Source organism: Eschrichtius robustus, chromosome 12, assembly GCF_028021215.1.
Source record: "Eschrichtius robustus isolate mEscRob2 chromosome 12, mEscRob2.pri, whole genome shotgun sequence".
NCBI classification, from domain to species: domain Eukaryota; kingdom Metazoa; phylum Chordata; class Mammalia; order Artiodactyla; family Eschrichtiidae; genus Eschrichtius; species Eschrichtius robustus.
Window position 1 is genome coordinate 77,611,953 of NC_090835.1, and position 17,639 is coordinate 77,629,591.

Genomic DNA, 17,639 nt, shown 5'->3' on the forward strand with positions numbered 1-17,639 from the left:
TTCTTCCAATCATCTCATATTTTTCTAAATTTCATCTCTTTTGGCTTATTGCTTTAAATAGCCTCACCTGTCATGTAGGAAAAAATGAAACAGGAGATATTGATTTCATTGTTTTCAATTGTAATAATCTAAAACCACTCATGCAAAAGGATATATTGCTTAATCAGCAACATATGATTAATATAAATATGATAAATCACGTTCTTACAATATATGACAAATTTAAGATATTAATCAGAAGTAAAAATAACTGTCACCATTACAAAAAGCTTCTAGAGACATATATAAAAAGCTCTGACACATTCTTGCTGTCACACGGAGAATGCATACAATTAACAATAACAATGAAAACAAAGAATGGTAAGAAAGCATTCTCTTTAACTGAAACAGAAGAAAAAAGGAGATGATATAATTTATAAGAAATCACGACTTCTATCAACAGATAATAGTAAAATCCACTCTTAGGAAAAAACATATTATTTTATGTACATATGTATGTGTAATGTTATACATATATATTCTGCTTTAGTATGTTAAAGCAGATGTGAATCCAAAAAAAAACCAAACAGGGCTTCCCTGGTGGCGCAGTGGTTGAGAACCCGTCTGCCAACGCCGGGGACATGGGTTCGAGCCCTGGTCCGGGAAGATCCCACATGCCACGGAGCAACTAAGCCCGTGCGCCACAACTACTGAGCCTGCGCTGTAGAGCCTCTGAGCCACAACTACTGAAGCCCGTGCGCCTAGAGCCCATGCTCTGCAACAAGAGAAGCCACCGCAATGAGAAGCCCGCGCACCACAACGAAGAGTAGCCCCCGCTCGCTGCAACTAGAGAAAGCCCACGCGCAGCAACTGAGACCCAATGTAGCCAAAAATAAATAAATTAATTAAAAAACAACAACAACAACAAACAAATGGTAAATTCTACTGTTCCTTAGTCATAAATCAAACCTAACTTTCTGAAAATCAAACCAATTCCTTATAAACAGAGAAGGACTTGGAGAAAGTTATACTGACATGAATAAAGATTTTTTTAAAAAGGGCCACAAGATGAGCATTTAATTAAAACACACACACACAGACACACACACACGGACACACACACTTTCTTTAGGCTGTTGAAATATAAAGTCTTTAATTCTCCATTAAAAAAAAACAAAACAAACCTTGATTATAAGCTTTAAAACCATTTGAAGATGTGGAAGACTGTCTGCCTTTCAGCCTACTTCAAAGCCAGTAAAGAAATCATTTCTTCTTCTTCCAACTCAAAGTATGTTTAGGAGCAGAACATCTGATAGAAGTGGTATTGCCAATCTAACCAATTTTAAAATATAAAGTGCTACTAGCAATATTTGGATACATATAATTTGACAAAAAAAAGTTTTATAAACCTAAGCTTTAACAAATAGAAAATATAAGCCCCAACAAAAAAAGCATAATTTGTAATTGAAAGAAAATAATATTTTGTAGGAAAAAAGTTGTCCTTCCAAAAAGAGACAAAAATGACTAACTTTTATTTCCCAAGAGAATTATGCCACTTTTATACAACAAAATTACAGTCACCACAAATTGCTTTCAACAATTCCACTGCTGCTTCATTTGACCACTTGAAAATCAAAATTCTTTCAGATTATAAATATAACTTTTTATAACTCTGTTATTACGTACTGTGAATGGGGAAAGGGGGCCAATCTTGTGGCCGTAGCGTCGAACGGCCTCTCTGATGTGGCAGGGCTGGATGGCATCGCTGTGAGCCTCAACACCACAGGCCGCAGTGCTCTGCGACAGAAAAACACATAAATTGTTACTAAATCAAAAACACACAACAGAACTACAGTGTATAAAATATGAAAATAAACTTTCATAAAATGGACGGTTTTTTCCCTTAGGATGCACATCATTGCGGCCATATACTACATCTAAAAAAAAATTCCATTAACAAATCAAAGATGACTTTTACATGACCCCTTCCTAGCAGACCAACCAAATGCAATTTTTATGCCCCCAATATTTCACCTAGGCCCACATGTCAAGGTACAGAAGAATACAGCCACTTGCGTGCAGATGAAAAGTGTCATAGGGGCTTGCTGAAAGAACCACAGGAAACTATGTTTTTAAAAAACATTTAAACATTTATTATTATAAATGTTTCTTGGGAGCCTGTTGGACGTATTTCTGAAATAACTTGAGGGTCATCAATTTTAAAATAAAAAATGTAAAATTGCTATATATTTATAATACTGTGGACTGTCATAAAAGATCATTTCAACTTGGCTCCTAGTTTTCAAGGTATCCTCCATGCAAAAACAAAAACTTTCTATTTTAATCTGCCTCATCTGTAAGAGGCAGGTTTGAAAGTACAAAGAAACACAAGAAACAGAAAGATTATTTGCCATAAGACTATGGATATCAACTCAAGAAATGTATGGAACATGATTTTAAAAAAGTAAAATAGGGGCATTATAGTCTCATGATTCAGTTGTAGGCTCTGGCTTCCCAAATACCTGGGTCCAGATCCCAGCCATATCAGTTACCAGTTCTGTCAAGTTATGTAGTATCTCTGCACTTTAGTTTCCTCACCTGTAAACCGGATAATAATTATAATTGCTCTATAGGGTTGCTGTGAAAATTAAATGAGTTGATATGTGTAAACCACTTAGAACGGGGCCTGGCACATGTTAGCTATTAACAGCATTAGGCTATTATTTACATTAAAAATGGAACCTCCATGTTCTTGAAATGATAAGCTAATTTACTTAAAAGTGCAGTGGATACCAGATGCCAGGTCATCAACATTAAAGAATCAAGAGAAAGAAATAGTAGCCTGTGTGTTACTATAACTCTGGTCTACAGGTACCACTCTCAGAATTCCTTATAGGAGTATATCTAGTACAACCTCTATGGACAGCAATTTGGCAAATCTTATCAAAATGAAAAAACACAGCCCTTTTTGACCCAATAATTTCACCTCTAAGAATTTATCCTACAGACACATTACGTGGTACAAAATAATATAGATAGACAGATAGATAGGTAGATATTCACCGCTGTACTATCTGAATTCATGAAGCAAATGTTCATCAACGAGAGAACATGAAATCAATTATGATACATTCATTCAATGCAACAGAAACCACAGCAACACCAAAAGGAATGAAGCAGTTCCATACATATTCTTATGGAGCTATCTCTAAGATACATTGTTTGATAAAATACTAGGTGACCAACTGGAAAACTATGTTAACCAGCTGTTTAACAAAAAAAAGCTGAACGTTATATGCTCATTTAAGCTTAGAATATTTCCACAAAGGTACCCCAAAAATCAGTAACAGTGTTCATCTCTTATAGTATAGGTGGGTGTCTGGAGGACATGGGTTAGAGGAAATATTTTTCACTGTATATCCTTCTGTACCTTTTAAATATACTTTTTGTGCTTCTTCTATTATAAACTAGTAAAATAATTATAAAAATTCCTATGAAGAGCATCAGCTAATTACACAAGCTGAACCTGAAATAAGACTTAAAATAAAACAAAACAGATCTTGATTATTTTTATTATTTTAACAAGATTTGAAATAAGCCAGATAGGAATTTACTCTAGGGTATCTTTCTCAATTTCATTCCAACAATACCCTAAATAACACATCAGCTATGCCCACAATAACAAGGATTAAGTTATCTTAACCCCTCACTTTGGCACTCATATAGAAGTGCACACACAGAGTTTTTTCTTTTTCTTTCTTTCGTTTTTTTAAATTGTGCTTTCTTGATTCTCATTCCAAATACTTTGTTTCAGTTGGAATATATTAAAATAAATGCAATTATCAGGTACCCAGTAAGGCTAACGACTCTTCTGTTAAGTCCACTTGGCTCCAAGATGTGAATATGACTCATACAGACTCATTATCTGCTAGGGATAACAAATACTTGTGAAGTAAGTTGAGGCATTCTACTCATTTGTGGAAATGAATGCAAATAATTAGCTGGATTTGGAATCTAAAGTTAAGTTTTCCAGTGGAAACTCAAGTGGAAACACAAAAGGGGGACATCAAGAGGGTCAATACCCTGCAGACAAAGTGGGTGGGGAGTCCTTCCAGTGCATTCCTCTGTGGAAGCTCCTTTCTCCCTGAAAACTGGATTTATTTTTCATTTCTTTTCTCCATGGCCAATGGAGAGTCTACTCTTCCTCTACTTTCCCAAATAAATTTGGTTCTGGTATAGAACATTTTGGTCAAAACCTCTCAGAACCTCTGGCATGGCGATCCAATGGGACTTGAGAACAGTGAGGTAGGAAGCATAAGTTAGAAACTACTTGTGGTTGCTATTTGTAAGATGTGGTAACACGTAAGCCAGGCCTGTTTGAATCATGTTATCACTGCTAACCTACATAAAAATAAAAATATTCATTTTTGTGAAAAATGTCATTAAAATTTCTATCTTGCCAGTTTCAGGTTTACCTGCTATAATTAAGCAACTACACACATCAGCATAAGTTACTATGTGCACTTCTACACTTTCCTGATTTGCCCATTGAGCTCTTTGGAAGGAAGCCTTTAAATCTAAAATGTTGTATTTGCAGTATTGTTTCTACCGCAATAAGTATCTTCTCATTTCTGTAAATATCTAGTCCCTCACCAAGGTACTCGAAATCTGTTTAAATTCAAAATTCATATTAACTTTAGAATTTTTACTTCAGCAGTGACTTCATACATCTTGTAATAGTCTTCAAAACTGTTACAGGATTAGCATTAAATTTGTGTATTTGCTACCTAATATAAAAATATTATATGTTATAAATACATATAAAGAATGTTGCATTTATGTACCAATTCAGCTTTCTCATTCTGCTTGTGCCCACATTACAGAATATTCTTTAAATTTTCAAAAATGAAACCCACATGCTTGATAAAATACTGAGTGCTGTTGTCTCCAGTGTGTTTGTCAAAATCTCTGTGGGGACTAAACTCTTTACTTCCTAAAGTAAAGTACAAGGTGCTTTGTAAAGTTCTTCATATGTCAGGTACTCTTCCTCTTGGCTGCATTCATACTCCATTCTTGTATTCTTCCATTTCATTTTTATTTATGTCTTTTTATTCAGAAACTGCTGCTGGGTATTGGAAGCTGAAGTATCATATAGAGTCCTCCATGCTCCCCACATTTGAGTATTGTCCCTCTGCTTGTACTTCCTGGCCTGTATTGAATAAAATTCCCCAACAGCTTGAACTCTCAACTGTGGTACAAGAAGTTACATTGAAACTTCGGTTGCCCCAGGATCTCTTACAAAAGTCTGTACCTCTCCTGACTCTTTTCTTCTGAACTTAAGAGTTGTTGGGAAGAAACAGCTTTTAAAGAAATTTTATCCTTTCTCAGCCTTCCCCTTGCCGGGTAATCTAATATTTAAGAAGGACCTGGAATCTCAGATAATTGCCTCTTATTCTTTTCACATCCATAATGGTGGACTAGATCTTTTGTTAAACTTGAAACATTAGATTTTACAGAGGAGTAATACATATCTCAGGTTAGAGCAAGTGAAAGGTTAGTAGCACTATTACTGACTTCTGTCACTCACCGACCACATGGGTTGATGTATGACCTGAGTGGGCAGGCAAGTGTCTTCTTTCTCCTCACTCTTGTACATAGAGCTCTCTCAGTGCTTTGTGTCTATAGAGGATTTCTTTTCAGATGAAGTTGGGCCATTCTTTGGCCAAAGGCTATAGTATAATACAGTTAATTTTCTCATTTCAAAATTTAATTGAGATGTTAAATTTGTCATTCTATATAACTAGGAAGAGATTTTTTTTTTAACTAAGGAAATTAAAACTAAAAAAGGTATTGGAGAGAAGAAGAAAGAATCACCAAATTCAAGGATTCATAATTATAAAATTTAGAAAAAACACACAATATTATCTATTCTAAACTTCCCCAACTCCTTCCCTACGTTATAGATGAGAGAGTGAAGATAAGGGACACTCCCAAGATTAAAATGATAGTATTCAGATATGGTTATACATCAAATCCCTTGGCTTCTAGTACACATAGCTAGTGCATAATAGAGGCTTTATTATTTTACGTAGAATGAACTGTACCATGTTACCAACATAGCTGAGGTTTCCAGTGAGTAAAAATCAAAATATAGCAAGAGCTTGAACGTAGAAAGATGTGGATGAGTAAATAGAGAAAAAATTAATTATTTTATGTATACATAATAACCAGGTTAATGACAACTTCCTACATACTTTGTAAAGCAAATCCACTGAAGAGGTCTTTTAGGTAACATTTTATTAGCCTAGTTTTATTTATTGAATGAGTTGGAGAGCACTACAGCTGAAAATCTTTAAAACTACTTTATAATATAGAAGTTCCTTATAGTTCAGAGTTTCCCTTTATAAATAATCAGCGAGCTCTGTCATTTTGAAAACAAAAGGGGGAGTTCAGATGTGAGGATGAAATTTAAATCTGCTTACTATCAGTTATAAAATTATATCTCGGCATAGCTCCACTACTAATGATGGCAAATGGTTCCTATTGTGCCAGCGAACTTGTAGATAAAAGTATAAACTTTGGACAAATTATAAAAAACAAGTTACCTGAAAGCAAAAGAGACTGATCTAACCCAGGCAGAAACTGAAAGGGGGCGTACCTATATTTAGAAGAAGGGAATGGCTGTGGGTTGAGTTTTCTGTTTTTACTGTTTTAGCCCAAGGGTAGGCTCCAGTCAGTATAGGGAGGACATGACCTTAGAGGCACGAAGAACTATAGGCCAGAGTTCAGGGCAGCCATAGTATGTGCAAAGTGAAAAAGAAAATCCCAAAAAGGACAGAATCAAAGAAGGGAAGTTCCAAATTCAGTGTATAAATTTAACCCAGTCTTTGACTAACTTCTTAACTATTCCTTTGTGGTACCAAATCCAAAAACCCCAGGTAATCAGGTGAAGTTAAGTGAAGCGAAGAGAGAATCTAGCTGCTGAAGAGGAATTTGAGTTTGGACTTTAGAGTTCAATCTAGAAAAGTAAACTGCCTGCTTAAATACATATGCACGCACCACCACCACCACCAACAACAACTCTCTTCATAGGAATACAACAGAATCTGAAATCTCTACAATATATTACTCACAATGTCCAGGATATAATTTAAAATTACTAGACATGCAACAATACAAGAAACTGTGACTTATACTCAATGGAGACTAAAATAATCCAGGTATTTAATTTATCATACAAGGATTTTAAAGCAGCTATTATGAAATAAAATAAACTTGTAATAAATGATAAAAAATAATAGTAGAAAAATGTAAACTACACAAAGAAATCAAAGAGAAATTATACAACTATAAAATAAAATATCAGAACTAAGACATTACTGGATGAGTGTTAAGATTGAAGCTGACAGTAGATAGAGTTTGGAACATAAAGGAAGATCAACAGAAGTTATCCAATCTGAAGAACAGAGAGAAAAGATTGAAAGAGAAATTAAACAGAGCTTCAGGGATATGTGGAACAATATCCGAGTAACTAACGAATATGTACTTGGAGTCTCAGAAGGGGAGAAGAGGGAGCATGAGGCAGACAAAATATCTTAAGAAATAATTGCTGATAATTCCCCCCAAATTTAAAAATATTTCATTTTCAAGAAGCTCAGTAAACCCTAAGCAGAATAAATACAAAAGAAAACCATTTCTATGGATATCATGGCCAAACTGCTGAAAACCAAAAATAAAGATACAATTTTGAAAGCATCCAGAGAAAAATAACACAGAAACAAAAGTACAAAATCTACTGACGTGATTAAAAGAAAAAGGATGCTAGAAAACAGTGGAATGATATAATTAAAGTACTGAAAATGAAACTGCCAATCCAGAATTCTATAGCCAGAGAAAATATCTTCCAGAAATGAAGGAAAAGTAAAGATATTTTCAGAAAAATGAAAATTAAGAGAAACCGTCACCAGCCAGCACGTGCTATAACAAGTGCTAAATAAAATTTAGTAGAACAAAAAAGGAAAATTATACCAGAAGGAAAGTCTGATCATCAAAAAGAAATAGAGGGACAGTGGAAATGGTAAATGTTAAAGTCACTTGATTATTTAAGGCAAAAATAGTGTTATGGTTTATAACATGTCAACATAAGATGTATATCAACTATAGCATGAAGAACAAGACTAAAGTAGATAAACCTATATAAATATAGAAGTCTTACATTTCATGTGAGTAAAACAGTACAATAACAACTCTAAGTACATTGAAAATTTAAGGATCTATATTGTAGTCCTTAGCATAACCACTAAAAAATGATGCAAAGAGATATCACTAAGAAATCAGTAGATACATTAAAATGGATTTCTAAAGGAGTGTATAATTAAACCCAAAAGAAGCTAGGAAAGAAAAACAGAAAAAAAAATTAGAGAAAACAAGCAGCAAAATAGCTGACCTATATCCGAACCATGTCAATACATACATTAAGCATCACAGATTTAAAGGCTAAAATTAAAAGATACAGAAAGAAAGGAAAAAGAAGCAAGAGTCAACAATTTTTTGTTTACAAGAGATGTACTTTAAATATTAAAGATACAGATATACTGAAAGGAAACGGAGAGAAAACCATATATCATTTAAATAGCATAAGAAGGCTGGAATAGCTATATTAATCAGATAAAACAGTTCAAGATGGATAGTATTGCCAGTGATGAAAAGAGAGATTTCATAAAGATAAGTAAATGGAGAGATATGCCATGTTCATGTATCATGAGACTTGGTATTGTGAAGACATTTATATCCTCAAATTGATGTAAGATTTCAATCCAATCCCCTTCAAAATCCCACTAGGCTTTTCCTTTTTCTTTCTCTCTTTCTATATCTCCCTCTCTTTCTTTCTTTTTTTGGGTAGAAACTAAATTTTAATTCTAAAATTTACATAGAAATGCAAGGATACAACATATCCATATTAAACCCGAAAAATAAAAGTTTGAGGACCTACACTACCTGACTTTGAGACCTCCTATAAGCTACAGTAATCAAGGCAGATGACAATGACAAAAGAACTGACAAGTCAATAAAACAAAATTGAAATCCCAGAAATACATCGACACAGATATATGGTCATTTGATTTTCACAAAGCCACCAAAGCAATCCAATGGGAGAAAAGAGTCTTCAACAAATGGTTCTGCAATAACTAGATATATGTAAAAAAGTGAACATGGCCTCAACTCATAAAAGACACAAAACTTAATCTGACTTGGTTAATGGAACTTAACATAAAAGGTAAAGCTAAAAAGCTTCCAGAAGAAAACACAGGAGAACATCCTCATGAATTGGGAGTAGCCAAAGCTTTCTTAGACAGAACACAGAAAACAATAAACAAAAGAAAAAAATTGGATAAATTAGACTTCATTAGAAGTTCAAAACTTCTGCTCATCAAAATACACCATTAAGACAATGAACAGGTGAACTACAAACAGAGAGAAAATATGTGAAAAGCATATATTTGACATAGGATTGTTATACAGAATATATAAAGAACGCCTACAAATTGTAATAAGAGACAACCCTACCTCAAAAATATTGTGTAAAATATTTGAAGCGACTCCTCCTTGAGGAAGATATATGAATGGCCAATCAGCACATGAAAAAAAATGCTCAGCATTATCCGTCACCAGGAAAATACAAACTCAAACTATAGTGAATTATTATTAAATATCCATCAGAATGGTTAAAAGTAAAAACAATGACAACACCAAATGGTGATGAGCATGTGGAGCAACTGAAATTCTCATATATTGCTAAGAAAGTATAAAATGATACAACCATTTGGGAAAAAAAATTCTTGCAGTTTCTTTAAAAACTGAACACACAGCTACTCTATGACCCAGTAATTTAATTCCTAGCTATCTACCTAAGAGAAATGAAAGCATTTGTCCATAAGGACTTGTACAATAATGCTCATAACAAGTTTATTCATAATACCTCAAAAACTGGAAATAGCCTAGGTGTCCACCGAAAATGAGAATGAGTAAACAGATATACACAAGCAACTTACTCATCAATAAAGAAGAATAAATTATACTTATACTGAAAAACATAAACTTCAAAAATGTCCTGAAAGAAATTTCACACAAAAGAGTATACATACTATATTCTCTTTATATGAGGTTCGAGAATGGAAAAAACTAATGTATGATGAAAAATACAGAACAGTGTTTGCCTTTCTGAGGATGGTGACAGGATTGTCTGGAGGAGGTATGAAGGAACTTTCTGAACTGATGGTAATGTTTTTTATCTTGAGAAGGGATTAGAAAACAACAAATTTATACACTTGTCAAAATTCATCAAATGGTATACTTAAGAATTGAGTGGTATACTGAATATAAATGTTACCTTTAAAAAAAAGGAACCGTAAACAAATTATACATAATGAAGTGTTTAGGAATGAAAAGTAAGCTGATGTATGCAGCTTACTTTTCAATGTATTAAAAAAAATGAACAGATGGATGGATTAAAGAACAACTGGATGCATATATATAGTAAATGCAAATATAGTAAATATATAGTTAATATATTAAATATAGTAAAATGTTAACTGTAGGCTTCCCTGGTGGCACAGGGATTAAGAATCTGCCTGCCAATGCCCGGGACACGGGTATGAGCCATGGTCTGGGAAAATCCCACATGCCACGGAGCAACTAAGCCCGTGCGCCACAACTACTGAGCCTGTGCTCTAGAGCCCGCAAGCCACAACTACTGAAGCCTGCACGCCTAGAGCCCGTGCTCCACAATAAGAGAAGACACCACAATGAGAAGCCCGCGCGCCGCAACAAAGAGTAGCCCCCCATTCGCCGCAACTAGAGGAAGCCCGAGTGCAGCAGCGAAGACCCAACGCAGCCAAAACTAAATAAAAAAACAAACAAAACAAAACAAAAAAAACACATTGAGATACCACTACCCTAAAAAAAAAATCTTTAAAAAAAATGTTAATTGTAGAATCTAGATGGCAGATATATGGTATTCGCTCTACAATTCTTTTAACTTTTTTGTGTTTGAAAATTTTTATATTAGAAAAAATCAATTATCTTGCTGTAAACTGGCTGCTTCTAAAAATCAGATTTATGAGAAAAATAGAACACATTTTCCATACTCAACAAGACCTCTCCACCCTGCACCAAAAAGAAAAAAGAAAGGAAAAAAAAAAAGAAAAAGAAAAAATATCACTGACCTTTTTTCTTTTCCTTTGTTTGGTTTTAGCTGAGTCTTGTCCAGCACTCCCATTCCCTAGGGATCCTGATGTGGTTCTCCCTGAGAGCTGTGATCCAGATGATGGAGCGCTCGGTGTAGGAGGAGGTGTGTTCTCAGGAGACTCTGGGTAGGACCTTAGGCAAGACCCCTGTCCAAAGAGATGTGGCTTTGAAATCAAGCAACCAGAACTTCTACTAACATTTGAGTCTGTTTAACATCTCATGAATTCAGTAATATTTGAAAGTTATAAAAACACACTTTATTATTATCCAGTCCACAGAAATGATGCCACCATCTTACCCCTAAGGGTCTAAATATATTAACTTTTAATCTGTCTGATCATTTAGATAAAAATCAGGATTCCTCAGATACAGCTTCCAAAATTTCTGCTGATTTTGTCAAATAGAGATATTTTTACTGAGAAGTTTTCTCAGTGTTTCAAACTTACTCAAAAGGAAGTTCTAAACTTTCCCCCCAAACAGGATGCCTTCCAGACATTCTTTGTAACACGGTGACCAGCCTTCGCCTAGTAACTCAAACTCAGTGCTTTAGGGTCACTGTAGATATATCTGTAGCTCCTCCAACACCTAGTTCCTTCCTTCATTCAGAATATGCCTCATATCTATCTGCTTTCTTTGGTTATGACTGTAAGTCTGTTCTCTCTTCCATGTGGAAGCACTTCAAATATTTGAAGACTGTTTATTTCACAGCCTCTTCTCGTCTATAGGTCAAACACCTCAAGTTCCTTCCACCACTTATTATGAGACATGCTTTCAGGTTCCTCCTCCCGCCCATTACTCTCCTTTAGACATCCTTCACTTTGTCAATGTTCATCCTATAGGATGGTGCCTAAACACTGAAACAAAACAAAAAACATTTTCTTTTCAGTAACATCACAATATTGGCTCCTAAGAAATGTATAGGCAAATAAAAGTTTCTAAGTCTTTCTCATGTATGGTATTGTTAATTCTACATTATCCTCATACTATCTACTGGCCTACAATTTACATTGTATTTTAAAACTTATGCTAGGCTTTGTAAGATGTTTTGCTGAAATTCAGATATTGTTTTCAATAGTATTTCTTTGATCTGCTTGCCTAGAAACATCAAACAAGAAGGAATAAACCTAATGTGGCATGAGTTGTTCTTAGAAAAAACAAGGTAACTCCTAGAGATCATTGCTTCCAGTATATAAACCATATATTAGAAAACAAAATCTAGAAAATTAACTCATATTGAAATTAACCTTGGTAATCTGAGAAACCCAAGCTTAACTAGCTCAGTTCCTTATATAGTTAGTGTTCAAGAACGATAATTATTAAAATAGAATGCACTGTGTTAACTCCATGCCTTGAGTTTCCAATTCCAAGCTACTGTACACAGCACCTCCATCTGGATCTTCTTAAAATACCCTTTTGAACTCATCAACCTTTAGCCAAGAAACTTTCAATTCTTCCTTAATAACTCTAAGCATCTAAGGTCTTTATTTTCTAATCTAACTCCCCACTACCCCTTCTCGATGAATTCTTGGCTTGAGTATTTTAATCACAGTTTTTCTCCCCCCAGTACAATTACACTTATGCTGCCTCTGAGGCCTAGAGTATTTTCCCCACTTTTACCATCTCATAAAAGTCTTATTTTTCCTTCAACACCCAACTTCCTCTCTGAAGTCTTCTTTCATGGTAATTAGGGAGTTGTTTTTAATCTCTGAAATTTCTGTCTATGCCACTCATTTGGAAATTAGTACACACAATCTTGAATTGTTTGTTTGTTTGCTTGTTAATTTACTTCCTTGGTTGTTTTACAGAATGTTCTATCTCCCTAAATACAGATCACATTAGTCTCCAGAGCCCCCATTTGTACCTAATTTGGTAAAGTCCTTAAAGCAGGCCCTTGATAGTGGTTGCTGCTTTGCAGTGTTGATGTGTAAGATTCCTACTCTAGAGCGGCCATTCTTTTTGTGTCGTGTCAGGTAATAAAGGGCAGAAAGACTTCCAGTCTCTCCGAATGTTCATTCTGACCACCAGTCACGTCGGAGGAGGGGTGTCTGGCGAGTCAGGGAAAAGCTTGAGGCTTGTACTAACATATTTAGCCAGGATACTTCCTGACGTTCATGCTCCCACCTCCCAGAGCGCCCAGGAAATTCAGCACACATAAGCCATCTTTCTTAACGGCTGGGTAGCTGAGAATAGCAGCTGTGGTTGTTGAGCAGTTGCCCAGGGCAGCTTGGCCACCCTGGAGAACTGAGAAAGTGGGAGGGACATAAAGAGTTTTCCTAGCCACGTAAGCAATCCCTTGAATGTTAAGGGAAAACTAGGCTTGTTATGTTCACCGTAAATTTCTTCAATTAGAAATGTTACAACGAATTTGTCTGACGTTAATGAAAAGCATACTTTTACACATATTCATAAAGTGAACATGTATCAAAGACAGTTTAAAGGGTGTTCTTTGACATCATAATTTGGGTTTGTAACATAAAGAAAACAAATAGTGTTTAATCAACTGGGTAAGCTTTAGGGACTTTTAAAGTATATTCGCTGATAATAACGTATGACCTTTTCCAAGACAAAAATGGATTTTTAATGAGCATAAACATTTTAATTCCTACTTTAGTTCTAAGCCAATCTGGTTCTACAAGGGGCATAAAAAGATGTCAAACTTTTGGCATGTAATAAGATATAGGCAGATATCTTTATATATTTTATAAGTATCCTAGAGCAGAGATATACCTAAACTTGGAGTTCACTGGGTTCACAGATCCCTTACATCTGCAGAATGGTTTCAGACGGTCTCTCAACACCCTGAAATTGTGTACAAAATTTGCAAATGTCTTTATGGAGAAAGGATTTACAGTTTTCTTCAGATTCTTTGAATGGCTTAACCATTTTCAGTTTATATGTTTCACCCAACTTGATCCAAAGTTCACTTCACAATTATACATGCAGATGTTAACCTAAGCTCCTTGCTGCCTTCTCTATGGTTATTAGGTTGAATTATATGAAACTGATGTTTATGTTAGTAAAAAAAAGTCAAATTATTGGCAAATTCATTAAATAGATATTATATTTCTGGTTTTTAGGCACACGCTGCTTACAGAGAATATTTTTTATGCCAAAAATGATACACAGTTATTACACAAGGTCTTAAAGTTGGCAAGATGACTTTATAGTCTCCACAGGTGGGGATCCCAGCAACATAAATGGAATCAGAAAGGATGTGATTATCATATGATAGGGCCAATTGAAACACAAAGGATAAATGGAGCCATGCTTCTTTAAATCATGTTTAGAGATATATCAATAACTGGAAAGTAAAACTATCAATAAATGCCAGGAATTATTATTACACGAATAATAATAATTCTCTCATCTTTGAAGCAAAAAGAAATAACTTTTCTCAATGTTATTCAATTACCTAAACCAGGTGTTTATCTCCCATGGAAATGAGAGGTGTGCTTTCACCGAAGGGCCAGGAAAGCTAAATAAGGCCGGGAGAAGGTGAAAAAAAATCATTGTATTAAATGGATTGTTAGGGCCTGGTACATAGTAGGTATTTGTTTGAATGTTGAATGTATTAAGATTCTTTGACTGAAGGCTATATATTCCTACACAATCTTTTTCTTAGAACTACATGTAAATACCAGACATGAGAAAAAAACCCACAGATGGGTCAAAGACAGATTTTTTTTAATACTTACCTCAGCAGAGCTGTGATACTGAATGAAGGTGGCAGAAATGGCATGGCTGAAGGGGTCTCCTGCCTTGGTTACCATGTCCTGCCTCACAAGAAGAGCCAGATCCACTAACTAGAAGATCAGAGCAATGAAACTAAAGTCACACAAATGGAAATAATCATCAGTGTCACTGAAATGGTAAAGCTAAAAGCAATATATCCCAAATGTTATTGATAATATTGTCTGCCTAAAAATCTGCACTGTGGACATGAGCATATGCTTTCATTGGCTGGTAAATGGACCTACCCATGAACATAAATGATATAGTCTGACCTCCTCGTGGAGTGGTTCTCAAAGTTTGTAATCACTAGGGAAACATTTTATTTAATTTTTAAATTAATTAATTAATTTATTTTTGGCTTAGTCAGGTCTTAGTTGCAGCCCGCGGGATGTTTCACTGCGGCGGGGGCTTCTCTCTAGTTGTGGTGCATGGGCTCCAGAGTGCACAGGCTCAGTAGTTGCGGCATGCAGGCTCTCTAGTTGTGGTGCTAGGGCTCTCTAGTTGTGGCGTGTGGGCTCCAGAGTGCACAGGCTCAGTAGTTGCGGCACGCAGGCTCTCTAGTTGTGGCGCTAGGGCTCTCTAGTTGTGGTGTGTGGGCTCCAGAGTGCATGGGCTCTGTAGCTGTGGCACAGGGGCTTAGCTGTCCCGTGGCACGTGGTATCTTAGTTCCCCAACCAGGGATCGAACCTGTGTCCCCTGCGCTGGAAGGCAGATTCTTAACCACTGGACCACCAGGGAAAACCTGGGAAACATTTTAATTAATTAATTAATTAATTATTTATTTATTTTTTGGGCTGTGTTGGGTCTTCGTTTCTCTGCGAGGGCTTCCTCTAGTTGCGGCAAGGGCTTCCTCTAGTTGCGGCAAGCAGGGGCCACTCTTCATCGCGGTGCACAGGCCTCTCACTATCGTGGCCTCTCTTGTTGTGGAGCACAGGCTCCAGACGCGCAGGCTCAGTAGTTGTGGCTCACGGGCCTAGTCCCTCCGCGGCATGTGGGATCTTCCCAGACCAGGGCTCGAACCCGTGTCCCCTGCATTAGCAGGCAGATTCTCAACCACTGCGCCACCAGGGAAGCCCCTGGGAAACATTTTAAAATACATATTTCTGGGTTCCAAGCTCCGAGATTCTAATTCAGTAGGTCTGCTCTGGGGTGTAGCTGAGAAATTTACATTTTAAACAAGAACCAAGGAGATGCTGACGCTTGTAGTCTAAGAACCATGCTCTGAGAAACTAGAGGGCAGTGATTCCAGACTCAGATTTTGGTAAGCACTCAGTAGACTGTACATTTCTAGAAAGCTGTTTTTCAAAGCTCAAAAATAATCTCTAAACAAGAGAGATGTGTACTTAGAATTCAGTGTTGAGGAAAAGTATGCAAGTATTCCATTTCTGGTTTGGCTAAAGTTGCAAGAAACAGTCACTTTTAGCCTAACACCCACCGGGGCTGAGGATGCAAAGAAACATAACTGAACTAAATTTTAGAAAATGATGAGATCATCATAGGAGAGAACTCATGGCTGTTCTCATTCCTGGTAGAGCAGCAGGTGGAAGAAGAATTGATGATGGACAGGGATAGGGAGAAAGCAGCTATGTATGGCCTGATATGACACATTACAATTCTTACCTGTGCCACAGTTTCGTATGCTAAATATGCTAAAATTTCCATAGCGATGACATTGGGCTTTATCTCCAAACTGCTGCAGTCCAACCAGTCTCGAAATTTGGAGGCTTTTTTGGCTAGCCATTAAAAAAAAAAGTATAGAAAATTTAGCTTTGGAAGTGTTTTAATACTGCATATTACTATCACAAAATGAAAAACATTTCTATTGAAAATTGCATAGGAAAAACAATGCATATAATATGCAACATTTTTGAATTTATATTCTAGCCCCAAGAAATCCCTTATACATTTGCGTCTTTAGTATCTCTGCTACATAACACTGTATACTAAACCACTTAATGTTTAGCACTTCTTACAATGTGTCAGAATAAGTTATCATTGGCCATAGCTTATGTTATAACAGTAGTCAGAGAATTACTTGCTTGATGTAACTTTAATTTATTCTTGTGGAAAGAAAATCCTGCAAGAAAGACCCAAGTGATAAAAAAGGAACATATAGAAATTGTATTTTTAATACCTTTCAAAATGTGTCTATTACTTGAATAGGCTCAAAGTTGTGAATTTAGAATTAAGTAGAATAAACTGATATCTGGCCTGATCTAAATCTGTGGTTACATTTTCCTGATTGCAAAGATGTCCAAATTCTTAAGCCTGACTCTCAAAACCACCCAGGCTGATTCCAACCTGCCTTTATATTATTCCCTATTAAAATGTCACTGGCCTTGAGTATAATCCTCTGTGTTCACCCCTGCATGGGATACTCTATCACTCTGTTTCATTCATATGAATCCTGCCCATGCAAGCCAAAGGTATACATCCTCAACTCTAGTCATTTACTGAACTCTTATATCATCAGAGATCCTTTTGTGTCTGCTTATAATTTCTCAAGCCACATTACAAGTTTTTTGTGGACCAACACCACGCGTCACGTCTCTCTGCATACCTACCAGTACTAAGCACATGTGGAACCTTCTGTTAAATATCTCTAAACCACCACAGTGCTAAGCAGAATCTAACTTGACATAGATCCTTCATTAGATATTACTAATTTAACTAGTAACCCA

General features: G+C 35.9%; 1 protein-coding gene across 6 annotated transcripts in view; it reads right to left on the reverse strand.

Moving 5' to 3' along the window:
- Positions 1–17,639, reverse strand: part of SUPT3H (SPT3 homolog, SAGA and STAGA complex component) — a 443,433-nt gene that overhangs the window by 89,276 nt on the left and 336,518 nt on the right. For all 6 annotated transcript variants that reach the window (XM_068557101.1, XM_068557100.1, XM_068557099.1 and 3 more), the window contains 4 exons: positions 16,579–16,691; positions 14,922–15,029; positions 11,205–11,372; positions 1,666–1,776 (listed from right to left, as the gene is read on the reverse strand). In XM_068557101.1, coding sequence (XP_068413202.1) covers positions 1,666–1,776; positions 11,205–11,372; positions 14,922–15,029; positions 16,579–16,691 — 500 coding nt within the window. The remainder of the gene's footprint in view (positions 1–1,665; positions 1,777–11,204; positions 11,373–14,921; positions 15,030–16,578; positions 16,692–17,639) is intronic.